Consider the following 13,911-nt stretch of genomic DNA (forward strand, 5'->3'; position numbering starts at 1 on the left):
TTTCCCTGGCTTCTCTCTCCTCGCACCCCCAAGCAAAGCAACAGTTTTTCCAAGTCACAGGCAAGGGAAAGGGCTGCTAGGAAATGAGCTGATGTCATTGTTGTTCACTTAGTGCAAGCACACTAGTTGGGGCTTTCCACTCAAATCAGTTGAAGACGTATCTCAGGTCTTGAGACTAGGTCCTTAGACCATAAATGGTTTTATGACAGAACTCTAGACTACATTTCTGCTTACCACACATACCACACATACAATATTTACCTGGATGATAAAATCCTGTGCTTTCTGATCTGGCAATGACCTTTCGACCTCGGAGAGTGTCAAAAGTTTTTCCTTTTTGCTTCTTTACCTGTGGCCTCGGTCGAAATTTCTGTAGTATCTGTGAAAGGACAGTTGTTTTCATTGCTAGGATAACTTTCAAATCAACAGCATCAGTAGAAAAGAAAGGGTATATTAGTGGGGGTACAACCAAATATTTACACCTTAAGAAATATGTGTCTCGCACATTTTAGGTATTGTTAAAGAACACCAACTCTTTTCAGCTTTCAAAATGAATTACTGGTTAACTGGGGCTCCAGTGACAGAGGAGCAGGTGTTTTGCATGCAGAAGGCTCCAAGTTCAATGTTTTTATACGAGGATCTGAGGCAACAGGACTGGGAAGGACCTCTGAAGGACCTTGGAGAGTCACTGCCATTCTTAGAGGACAGTATTGGGACAGATGTGCTAAATGTGGGATTGAAGGCATTTATTGCAGAGATACTTTTAAAATGTTGTATCTGCCCTGGAGAATGCCGATCAAGTTTCTCAAAAGAAACTACTGATGAGTGAGCAAATAAATCTAGCTTGAAAAGGGAACTGATTTTTACAGCCAGATCACTTTTTTTTTTAAAGGAACTATTCTACAGCTCATTCGATTTCTTTTTTTTTTAATTAAATTTTATTTATAATCAGGAAGACCCCAATACAAATACTCAAGAACAAAGCAGATACAGAATATATGTGGGAACAAAACAAATAAAAAAAAGATGTAGTGTTCATTCAAACTCTTTATCAACACTGATTAGTCATCACTGAACTAATGTCTGGACTGTTTGGAACACCTGAAATTAAATGCTAAGCATTATTTCTCCTTAATTATAAAATCCCAGGATTCAAAGTATAAAGTGTAATCAGAATATTTCATTTTCTGTATTGCTAAAATGAATGGGTACTAGAAAATCTTCCTAGCCTAAGCCATACCTTCTACTTTCCCCTGAAATCTAGTTTGGACCAAAGGGTTGGATCTGATGGATTCATCCTACTGACAGTAGCATCTTTCCCTGGAACAAAGTGCCTTCCCCAATGCAAGAGGCTCTTGGAAAATGCTACCATTAACAGAACAAATCCATAGGATCCAACCCAAAATCTGCAATTGCCATACTTATTTCTGCCTTCCAGAAAGGCAAATGATGAAGGCTGAAAGATATATTTTGTCCTCTTCCAAAGTACTTGAGAAAGGGCCAAAAGCTTAGATTCTAAACGTTGGTTCTGCTTGTACTAAATTCTTTTCCATTGTGCTGTGAAACATATTCTTTATTGTGGTCTGGTCCTCCATTGTGCAGTGCATTCCTCCATCACTAGGAATTCCTTTCATAAAAGGCTGGCATTTTTCAGTGGGCCACAATCTGAGGCTTGCAGCCTGCGGCAACACTGCTAGGCTGCTTCAGCCTGGTTTGCCGCCTTGGGAGGAGGGAGGAGAACTCGCCCGTTCGGGCGTGCAATGTTGTGGGTGGGGCCTGGCTGTCTTAACAGCCAGACCTCCGCTCTTCAGTGTCAGTCCTGCGGATGATCGGCCCTCCCACCCATCCTGTCTGTTATGTAGGTGATTGCTGGTTGCCTCATTTGGGGGGCCGGGTAAGAATTTTTTGCGCTCCAGCTGATTGGCAGTTGCTGGGGTGTGTTTTTTGCCTACCCTACATAGCAGTTCAGTGGATTGTGGATTTGGCTATCGGGAGGTGCTGTTAAATAGGCGGTCACTTTAGTTGGCAAATTTTTGGGGGTTAGGGCACTATGCGGCTAGGGGAGGACTATGAATCATCCCCCTTTTGGAGAATTAGGGGTCTGGCATGATCAACCTTGGGGTTTGGTGACCCAGGGTGTGAAGAATGCAGACTGTCCTGGAGGCTCGACTAGAGGGTGCCTTCCGTCGAGATGTGCGTCTGGGTTGGGCCCTCTGGTGCGTGCCTCCCTGCTGGGCCTGCCTGGCAGGAGCCGAGTTATACAGCTCTGGCTGGGGGGCTGAGTCTCTCGCCCGTTAATGGCAGGGGAGCAGTCTTGGTGACCCCTAGCCCTGGCCAGGCCGCTGGTTGGGTGCCCTTGCCGTTTATTATGATGTTTAAAAAAGTGGCCCAGTTATTATACCAATGCATTGTGTCTGACTCTTTATTCCGACCTTGGGGGGCAAAGCATAGTGCTAAAAGAAAGCACTCCATGGGGAGGACCATCTCTGCAACAGACAAAAAAGGGTACAACTGGAATCAGTGCTTCAGGATCTGGTCTTTAGATAACAAGCAACTGTCACAGTTATCCACATACACTATAGCAATCTGGCTGTACAACAGAAGTAGAGGAAGTTTTGACCCAAGCACTGAAAGAAAGCAACATTTATGGGTGAACATTTTTCATGTGTTGGAAAATAACAGTGGGGAAAGACATGGTATACTTGGTCACTGTGGTTGTGCCACAGTAGCGTTGCCAGTACTTCAAGGGCTTCTATTAGACTCAGTTGGTGTCCACACATGTCTAGGAAGTGATGATGGGCATAAGCCATGCCCACTGCCTTCTCCCACAACACCAGTCCAGCGGCTGAGTAGTTTGCCTCAGTTGCTTAGGCCAAGAGCTGGCACAGCATGCCAAAATGGTCCAGCATCCCCTTGTTCAGCACACATGTCAGAGTTTGCTTTTCTCTTTGTCCTTATTCCACCACACAAAGCTCCGATAATACAACTCTTGAACTTGCTGGTAACACACACTATTCTAAGCTCATGCATCAAGGACATTAATAAATTATTACTGTATCTCTATAAATGGCAGTAAAGGGATTCAGTTAGCAATTTTTAAAAAATGGCTTTAAGAAGGATTAAGAAAACATGTCTATTTTAATTTACAACTGAAATTACCCCCTTCTGCCTGTTTTTTTAAATTGTTTTTTCCATAACAAATATCAGGTGGAAGATTATGTGTGTGTTCATTCATTTAGGAAAGTGAAATCAAACAGAAAAGCCTAGCGATCATCAGAAACATTTCATTTCCATGAGCTCAATGCAGTTTTGAAGGCAATTTGCATTTCTGTCACTCACTCTTAAAGCATTACAGTTGCAGATTAGCAATTACTGGTGCTCTGATTAGACTTCTAAAGCAGGTTGTCTTAGGATAAGTGATTGCACAGCACTAATCACATCAGTGGTGTGGTCAGACAACAGCACATCAAATATGCAGCATGAGCCAGCAAAACCTAAAAATATTTTGACAGCTGCTAAGTTGAAGTATAAAATGATGTCAGGGAAAGATGAATGACCAGTTACCTTCTTAACTGAATATATATAAATTAAACAGCGTATAGAAAAGAGCAAAAAAAGTATTTATTTGAAATAGCAATATTCTGCCTTTCCCTTGAAATGTTCATGGTTGTTCAGTTATTCATATTATAAACTTCTAAACCAAATAACAACCAACACATATTGTCCCAAGTAATTAAATTCTATACATCTATCAATTCCATAATCTCAGAGAATTTTGAAATGGTCCCAGAGGTTGTAGTTCCAGCACCACTTGTAGTGAGCTACCCTGATGTTACACTTGTATCTTCCAAATCAGAAAATTACAGAGCAATTCTAAACAGAGTTATTCCATTCTAAGCCCATTGACTTCAGTAAACTTAGAATGGCCCAAGTAGGTGACCACAAGGCCTTGCGGGGGGGTTTCATTTCCCCCTCCCTTACAATTCCTTCCTTCCCTTCCCAGAAAGCCCCCATTGCCTCTCCCCTCTTTTCTGCTTCCTTCTCTTTCCTGTCCACTTTTCTCCTTCTCTGTCCACTTACCTTTATCTACCCCCTTCTTTATCTCTCTCTCTCTTTCCCTCCTCCTGGCAGCTTCTACCCAGGAAAATGATTGCCGAGTTGTTAGGTGCCCTCCACAGTCCTAGTTGTACGATAGGGAACCCACAAGGATGTGCAGAGGCACCTCAGTTTCCCATGTATCCCCATCCTCACATTACTTCCTCTTTCCCTCCATCTGCCAACCCCCATACCCTTTCCCTGGTTCTTCTCTCTTCCCTACCCACCAATCTTTTATCTGCCCTTCAACTTCAGTTAGATTAACTATTTCTTTACTTCCATTTATATCCTGCCTTTCTCCACAATGAGGACTCAAAATAGCTAACATCATTCTCCTCTCTCCCACTTTATCCTCACAAAACCCCTGTGAAGTAGGTTAGGCTAGAAGAGAGTGGCTGGCTCAGCCTCAGCCTATGAACTACCATGGCAGAGTGGGATTTGAAACTGGGTCTCACAGATTCTAGTCTGAAACTCTAACCACTACATCACAGAAGCAGGCAATCAGACCAGAGTGAGTCATGCAAGTACCATGGTAGCAAGTTGTGTAGTGTTTGCTGCCAGGCCTAGTCCTCATAAGTCCTTCCACAAAGACCAAAATATCCCTGGAAAGGGCCCTGTTCCCTCCCCTACCGTTTACTGAGAGATATCAAGGCTAGGCTGGCAATACTGTTGTGGTTATCTAGCAACAGCCATTGAGGGTGTTTCTTAAAACTACAAGGTCCGCTGTTATCATTTTGGAGAGTTTTAACCCCCAATGTGTGTTTTTTTAAAAAATTCAGATGTCAGGAAATTTTCAGATTTGTAGAAAGGTCTGCTTTATCTGCTCACCCAACCTCCAGTTTAACTATCTGCAGATTCTTAATTGAGAATTAGGTATATGGCAATGTTACAACAGAACTAGAAACCAGCTACTGCCTCTGCAAACAGTGCTCATTGTCTTAAGCAATTCATTGTTATTTGTGCAGTAGTAGATTTCTACAGGATCCCCATGAATATATTTAAATGCACCTAATTTTGTCCATAATTAATGTCATAATGTTAATACACTACTGAAAAACTCAATTTCATTGATATAAAGTTTAACTCTCAACATCACTCTAGATCCTTCCATTAGTCACCTTTATAAAGCCTTTGTCAAAGAGCAAGTTTTGCCCATAAACACCCTAAAGAAATCCTAATAGTTAAGTTCCAATGTCTTCTTCACATGTTATGTTGTGTAAGTGTTGGATCATTAGTGTTTCAGATTATTAATCCTGCAATTGCATGGACACTTCTTTGGTAATGTCTCATCACTGAACTATTCTTGTGAATAGATGTGTCTATGACAGGATGGAAGTTCTCACTCTTGGAATTTAAAAACTTTTTAAGTTCAGAGACACAGAGGACTTCCAGTTCTAATCTATACACACTTTGTTTAATTGGGAAAGAAAGAAAGAAAGAAAGAAAGAAAGAAAGAAAGAAAGAAAGAAAGAAAGAAAGAAAGAAAGAAAGAAAGAAAGAAAGAAAGAAAGAAAGAAAGAAAGAAAGAAAGAAAGAAAGAAAGAAAGAAAGAAAGAAAGAAAGAAAGAAAGAAAGAAAGAAAGAAAGAAAGAAAGAAAGAAAGAAAGAAAGAAAGAAAGAAAGAAAGAAGAAAGACTTTTCTTTTGTATGATTTAGGGGAAATGGACAGTTGAAAATCTGCCTGTCCATTTCTCAAAAGATAATGTCTTTCTGTTATGCTTGTCAAGCACCTCTATTTTAAAAAGCTTTATTAGCATTTTAATAACCGTCCTTTCAATAATTTCTTTGTTTCTCTGATTGAATGGTTGGTTTAGCATAATCCTGCTAGGCAAAAGTTTTCATTTATTAACTGCCCATTCCAATTACAGATTACATCAGTCAATCAAACACAGAAAGCATGGCTTCTCCATCTCAAAATTGCCCACTGCCATCAAATGAACACTATTTAAAGATGAACTAAGGACTGCTAGATATGTTACGTTTTCCTTACCCGCCAGATTTACACAGGCTTAAGGAAACACATATATCTGCAATGTTTACAAGTGCCAAAGAACAATGGCTTATCCCCTTATATATATCTGAAGAAGCCACCATTCTTGTGGTACCTAATGTATGGGCTGCATGCTGCCCTACATGTGATACAAAGCAAATATGCACCCATATAGAAAAGGGGGGGGGGGAATCAGTAAACTAATCCTTAATTTGGTCTTTAGCATTCTTCATTTAACTGACAGGTTAAGATGCTGTCTGGATACTTTCACGTCTAAGTTGTATTTAGATGCCATGATCCACCATGATCAAATCCCAGTTACTTGTGCTATTTTAAATACAGGCAATACCAAAGGGATTTCCAATAATTCTGCAGGGCCTGTAAGACAGAGATGTTCCACAAGGCATATGGGCAGGGATAGTGATAATAAAGAGCACTGTCCTTCCTCTTATGGTTCTGTTCCCTCTCACCTACCTCAACAGTAACCACCTGTGATGCTTTGATCTGATATTATTGAGCACTATTGTAGATGGAATGATTATTTTAATATTGTAAAGTTATGTTTTTTAATTATATATTATGATGCACCCTGCTCTGAGCCCTGCTGTGCAAGGAAGGGAAGGTTAAAAAACCTGAATGTATAAATAAACAAACAAACCCATCTTTGTACTTGGTTTCTTGCTCAGATTGTATTCATTGTGGTTTCCTGCAACATGAATTCACAAAATGCAGTTTGCTGAGTAGCACATTATGACCTCCTGACCACAAAGACCACAGTATAGAAAAGATGTCCTCATTGATGGGAGAGAAGCAAGAAGCAGATGAACTGGGACATTTATGATGAGCAGGTTAGTCAGAGTTTGTTGCAAAAACCACAGTTTAAACAAACTCAGTCATATTTAAATGCTGAGAAAAGTTAAACAAGTAAGTAAGTCTGCATAACCAACTGTCTATACACTGAGGGGGGGGGGGGGCTTCAGCGTCCCATCTTTCTCTGCTGTTCTTTTTCAACAGCAATATTGCAATAATGTTGCTGCTCACAGAAATGTCAGCTTTTGCCCTATATTTTAAGACACATTACGTATGCACCTGAGTTATGTTCGCATGCCTAACAAAACCTACCAAGATTCGAAATAAATTCTGCGTACTGGACCTTTATCAAAAGGAAAGGTTTTTTCCCTCACTGCTAAAGATACCTACCTCTTTACTGTGACAAAGATGAAATCGGCATATTTTCTGAGCTTCCTCTTTGGAAGCTTGCTGAAGTTCAGAGGCCTGCTCTATATATGTCAGCCCAGTCAGAATCTCATCCTCCAGCAACGTCACATCTTCGTAGGTGATGGGCCATTTCAGTTTTTCTAAAGCCTGCAGCAAAGTTTCCTTGTTTTCCATGTATGAGACTGGATGGTCCTGTCCATACCTTAAAAAGAAACAAGTAAGTTCTAATTCTGCATCACTGTCAATACTGTGATCAATAGCTACTAGGTACACGCAATGGGGGGGGGGGGAGTAGGAATAGCTTGCCACTTTCTTCTTTTTTTAAGGTCCTGAACCTTTCACATATGCTAGATTTCCTGACATGGAAACACAGTGGTAGGGTAAGCTTCACCAGACAAATTTTGACTGTTTTGCAGCTGTTAAAACCATAGAGGACCTGCAATGAAAACTGGCAACAGATTCACTCCACATAATTCTGAGAATATGGTAAGAAAAATCTTTTGATGACAGATGTATCAATTGCCATGATAGGCACTGGGAACCTTTGTATTCAAACTAAAGGTATTCTGGCTGTATCTATTACAGTGCTATCCCTCTCTTCTCCCAAAGGGCAACATACATACATGATTCTCTCACTTCATCTTATTTTCACTAGTTAAGGTAGGCTGAGAGAAAGTAAGCAGACCAAGGTTTTCTGGTGAGGCCCTAACTGTATGACATACTAGGAGTTTCACAAACAGAGCACTCACAGCACAAGGGGAAGGGGCTTTTAAGCTGCCCCCCTGCTCCATTTTCCCAATAAAAATGACTCAGAGAAAAACAATTGTGGAGGGGGGGGGACCATGTACTGGTATCAGATGAGTGTGCATTTTCTCAATGGGAAAAATAGTACTTTCCTGGGTATATTTTTGATTGGGAGAATGGAGAAGGCTTAAAAGCCTCTTATTGTGGGGTCCTCATCTGAACTGGATTCCTGCATGGCTAGTGAATTTAACAAAAACACTGTGATCCAGACGTGGAACTCCCAGAGTACAGAGAAGCCTGAAGAAGCTGATTCCTACTGCAACACTCCACACTTTCCCAATACCATCTACTGTGGCAGCCCTACTCAACTGAATGAGGTTTATTAAAAGTTCCATCTTGCAGACGTAAAAACAGCATCTGTTTGTTATTTCATCAATAGCCACATGAAGCTGCCTTATACGAAGCCAGGGTCCGCCAGGGTCAGTATTGTCTACTTTGATTGAGAGCAGCTTTCTAGGGCCTCTAGTAGACGTCTTTACCATCATCTATTATTTGATCTTTTTAACTGGAGATCTTTTAAATACTAGTAGGATACATTTCAGAAGACACTGAGCACCTCTGGATCCCATTCTATCTATCTCGTAAAAATTAATTCCTGGGCTGTAAAGCTAGAAATGAACATCCTTACTTGTCTCTTTCCTCCTGAGACAATGCTCTCCAAACAATCAGATCAAGGCGCCTGTTAACAAAAATACAACAGTTTCTTATATCAGTCCATGTGAAACTGGGTAGCTAAATATCAACTAAATAAAATGGAGCATAATGTCATGCAGGTGACTGTGATAAGTTGTATTCCAAGAGGGTGAAGTGTTAAACTCTGTTCCTAGTCAACAGTTATGAAATTCAAATTATCATTTGAAAAGAAAGGTGAAATAAAAATCTCTCATAGTAGCAACATGATCATTTCATTCACAGTAGCAACATAATCCATTCAGGATCAGTGACAATAAGAAGCAAATACTCACTGCTGCCTACAAGAGTTTCCCATCCAGAACACAGTATTATAAATAAGTAAATGTTACCAAAGATTACTGTTGTTTCAGTCATGTTATGCAATGGCTTGTTTCAAAGCCTACCGTACACCTGAGGAAGGACTATAGCCTGCAGGTATATCCGTAACATACAAGCTTCATACATAAGTATAGGATCCAAGACAGTGTACATATAATAAGTTTATGGAAGCCCTTTACCAGGGGTGGGGAACAGTGGCTCTCCAGATGTTTTTTGCCTACAACTTCCATTAGCCCCAGCCATAGGCCATGCTTGCTGAGGCTGATAGGAGTTGTAGGCAAAAAACATCTGGAGAGCCACTGTTCCACACCCCTGCCCTATACCATTGAAAAGAAATGTAAACTACTTTATCCACTCATATTTTCTTTGTATCTTCGCTTGTGTATCTTTTGGAGCCTCAAATCTTGCATACCCTCAGGTATACAACCTGAAGGAGGTTCAAGGAACGTAGTTAAGATTGTGCTGTTAAGACTTTAAGACTGCAAGACTCTGCACTACACCAGATTAAAGGGGTTCCGGGTATGGGACTCATTGTAAGGCACTGGAATGCAGCAGGTTATCTTATGTCTACACACTGAAGGGACAAGTTGCAGGACTTCTTTTTCTGCACTGCAGCATCACCACTATATATGGCCAGAAGGGGTCAGCTACCTACTTAGACGGAATCTGGTGACACCAGAAGGCAAGTAGGATTCTACCTGATCCTAGCAACCTGCCAATGCGGACTTGTTCCTTAGTCTGAAGAGCTTGTTGCTTAGGTATAACTTGAGCTGCCTCTTAGACTGCCCACCATTCTGGTTTGGCATTCATATTTCTGTTACATGGGGTCCAAACAGATGAAATGCTGAGATCCCCAAACAGATCTTCTCTGTGCCATTGAAATGCTAACAGAAGTCATGCAGGGGGTCTATTCGACTGCTTGGGGGGAGGTTTCATACTCCCCTCAGTGCAACTGCACTGAAACTGTCCTCTGTATTGCTATTGCCCTTCAAAGGTCAGGACAGGCATCTTTTTTTTCCCCTTCTGTGAAAACTAACAGCAGCAGGAGGAACAAATTTAGATCAGCAAAATTACTGGCAGGGAAAGACTTAAAACTTTTTTTTAATGTGGACCAAATCCAGACCAGGTCAAAATCCAAAACAGCATTTTAAAGATCCAGTTATGGACCTCCCACCATGCTGTCTAGTTTGGTCCACAGCCTACAAATGGGGAATGCAAATGTCGTGAAAGCAAAAGATAATATCAGAGCGTTTTTGTCTAACACACCACACATAATTTGAATGTAGCTTTCCCGACCTAATTTGTTTACCCTTAAATGAACATCTGACTATCCTTCCACAGAAACACATTCTTCACACTAGAAAACAATAACCATAATCCAGAAGATGATATCTACAATTAAACACTTTCGATATCTATGGAACTATGGAAAATATTATCTACAATTAAACTTTTATATCTATGGAACTGGAATACTTAGCTAATTAAAATGGGTGTTAGCTGTGATTAGCTTTCACTTGATTGAGCCTATAGACCAGGGGGGTCAGATCTGACACAAATGGGACTTTGTGGGGCTGGGCCATGTGAGTCATAAAATGCAATGTGAGGTAGCAGAGATATACACTTTATAAAAGACACAAACAAAATTAAAGATATTTTTAATTTAAAATACAAACATGCTTAAAACTCTTGCGATATTTTGTTCAAATGGAAAAGTGGGGGAATAGTGGGATTTGAAAATGCAATTTAAAAAATAAAACATCAAGAAAAAGCACAAGGATCACAGCAGGAACTAAAAATATAAAATGCTCAGAGCCTGGGAAAACAATGTAAAGGCATTGCAAGCTTCTCTCCCTCCCCCAGGGTCTACTCAAATTGGCAATGGCTCTCCAGTGTAATATCCTCCTTTGACTGTGAGTTCCCAGGTTAGAAACTCACTAGGTCAGGTCCACTGAGCAGAGACAAGCTGGCTGAAAGCATCAACCCTTTATTTGCAAGCATACAACTCCAGGAAGCACAAGCTTCAGCTGTCTAGATAGGAACACTGAAACACATTGCAGCACAGACAAAGGTGCAAGGAAAATGTGGAATGGATTTTCCATTAAGGTCTCTGAACCCTATCTATCTGGGCACAGAGATCTTGATGGAAAAATCCATTCCATGTTTTCCTTGCAGATTTGCTTCCTGCTCCAGCCTGCAAAGATAAAGCAGAAAAGAACATAAAAACATAAGAGAAGCTGAAAGTTTACTGAAAGAGCAGGAAACTTTGTCAGCCTCAGAAATTCAAACTGTGAGGACAGGAGGGATAGGAGGGTGGAGAAAAAGCCCCAGGGGGCTGATTAAAGTCCTTGGTGGGCCAGTTCTGGTCCACGGGGTAGACATTTGACACCCTTGCTGTTAGGGTTGCCAAGTTCAGTTCAAGTAATGTCTGGGGACTTTGGGGGTGAAGCCAGGAGACTTTGGGGGTGGAGCCAGAAGCAAGGTTGTGACAAGCATATTTGAACTCCAAAGGGAGTTCTGGCTATCACATTTAAAGGGACTGTGCTCCTTTTAAATGCCTTCCCTCGATTTGAAATAGTGAAGGATAGGGATAGCTTCTTTTGGGGGTTATAGAATTGGACACCCTAGTCCAATCCTTTTGAAATTTGGAAAGTGTTTTGAGGAGAGGCATCAGATGCTATACTGCAAATTTGGTGCCTCCACCTCAAAAAACAGGCCCCCCCTAAGAGCCACAGATACCCACGGATCAATTCTCCATTATACCGTATGGCAGGGGTGGCCAACGGTAGCTCTCCAGATGTTTTTTGGCTACCTCTCCCATCAGCTCCAGGTAGCATGGCCAATGGCTGGGGCTTATGGGAGTTGTAGACAAAAAACATCTGGAGAGCTACCATTGGCCATCCCTGCCCTATGGGAATCAGTCTCCATAGGGAATAATGGAGTGCCCAGCAGACATTTACTCCCCCCCCCAGTGTTTTCTGATGACCCTGAAGTGGGGGAAGAGCCTCCAAACTGGGGGATCCCCTGCCCCCACCTGGGGAATGGCAACCCTACCTGCTGTAGAGTGACCATACAAACTACAGACAAACCTGACAAGAATTTGAACCCAAAGGTTACGGAAAGAACAAATGTTTGTTGTTGTTTTTAAAGTCATTGGCTATAACAATATTTGTATGACATTTTTAAAAAAACCCCACAAATTAAACTACACAAAACACATGCTACTAAAATGTTCAACTACCATTAGCAGGATGTTAATAAGGCATCATCATTCTGACAGCAAATCAGTATTTCATTAATAAAATCCAACCAATTTCAACAGTTGCAGCAACAAGCAGAACAGGTCCCCCATCATTCCCTGGGGCTTCCAGTATCAGATACTGATAAGTGAGACCTGCAGAAGGTGCCCGTTCATGTAAATAACTGCAAGCAAGTGCCAGAGTCCTCAGGTGCAACAGCCTGATGGAAGCTGGCAGCAACCTTGGACTAATTCATCCTTCCCTGAACTGCAGCTGTATCTCTCTGGCAGTGTAGGGCCAGAGCAACCACAGCAAGCCAGAGGCATTTGTGCCTTTCAGGGTAAAACAAAGCCCGTCCCCAGGATAATGTGTCTGTCACATGTGAAGGACCTCTTAGTTTATTCACAAGCATGAAATCTGTTTGCTAGGATATTTATTTCTGTCTGTCTGTTTGCCCCTTGCTCATTTTTCTACGCCTGCAATTATTTTCATAATTCTTCACAGCTTCAGCACTCAGGACTGGGAGGGGGGTGTCTCTCACTCACTGCAGAGAAGAAACCTTCTCCTTGTAGAAGGCATGACATGATTACTATTATCCCCTCTGGCTTCATCAGGATTTCATGCTAATAACATTTAGAGTATTAATCTTCAGAAGAGAAGTTAATGTCATGCAATCGCTTTTTAAACTGTTGTTGTTAAAGCTGTTTGCATGCAAAGACAAATTGTGCAATTTAGCAAGTGTCAAATACATTTGTAACCAATCGCAATTCAGAAAGCTGTGCCACAACCCTTGCAAATTCAATTCCTCAATATGTTAATGCAGCATTCATGGCACAAAAGATGAGATAGAACAGATGCTCGAGAGTGAAAAATTTAGTTAGTACTTGGTCATTTACAAACGGCTCCATATTGAAACTTGGCTTGGATATATTTTAGTTTGGAATGGTCAGATGGGAAAATAGCAACCCTTTCAAAATGTGATTCTAGTTTGAGACTGGAGGTGCCCCCCCCACCGCAATGATTCACAGGATATGAAGAACTCCTAGAACTTGATGAACCTACTTCAACATCATGACCCATAAGAACAACATTGTTCACTAATCCTATGCTCAGGACACTGTTCCATTGTTGAAAGTCTGATGGAGACCTCTCAGAGACCTCCTTCCTATTGTGAGGTCCCACCACAAACCATTTGGGTAAGTTTGGGCAAATGGGAGAGAGCTGCAGAGACGTTGGGGCAAGTAGTCCCAAAACAGCCTTAGATCCGAATGGGGTCAAGATGAAATAATCCAGCCCCAAGCTGAATTGAATTGAGCCCAAAATAACTTGTTTGGAGGTGAGCTAATTCCAAATCAATATCCAGGGGAGCTCCCCCCTACCACTGCTTCAGGTAGATTGTCAGTTACAACTGGTTTCCTTATGAGGAAACTCCTGGTGAGTTTAAAGGAACTTCAAGTTCTTGAGAAAATACTGTTGACCTATATAATTAAGTAGCTAATTGGCATGGTTTTCTAACATGTCTGGGTTCTGTTGGAGTTTTTTTTTTGAAGGGGT

At 41.3% G+C, this 13,911-nt stretch overlaps 1 protein-coding gene across 1 annotated transcript in view; it reads right to left on the minus strand.

Annotated features, from left to right (window-relative positions):
* The window catches only part of LOC132590554 (von Willebrand factor A domain-containing protein 3B-like), a 77,696-nt gene that overhangs the window by 12,994 nt on the left and 50,791 nt on the right, over positions 1-13,911 (minus strand). The window contains exons 22-24 of the mRNA XM_060263486.1: positions 8,736-8,786; positions 7,286-7,505; positions 262-379 (exon numbers count right to left, since the gene is read on the minus strand). Coding sequence (XP_060119469.1) covers positions 262-379; positions 7,286-7,505; positions 8,736-8,786 — 389 coding nt within the window. The remainder of the gene's footprint in view (positions 1-261; positions 380-7,285; positions 7,506-8,735; positions 8,787-13,911) is intronic.

Source organism: Heteronotia binoei, unplaced genomic scaffold (genome assembly GCF_032191835.1).
Source record: "Heteronotia binoei isolate CCM8104 ecotype False Entrance Well unplaced genomic scaffold, APGP_CSIRO_Hbin_v1 ptg000294l, whole genome shotgun sequence".
In the NCBI taxonomy this organism is placed as follows: Eukaryota; Metazoa; Chordata; class Lepidosauria; order Squamata; family Gekkonidae; genus Heteronotia; species Heteronotia binoei.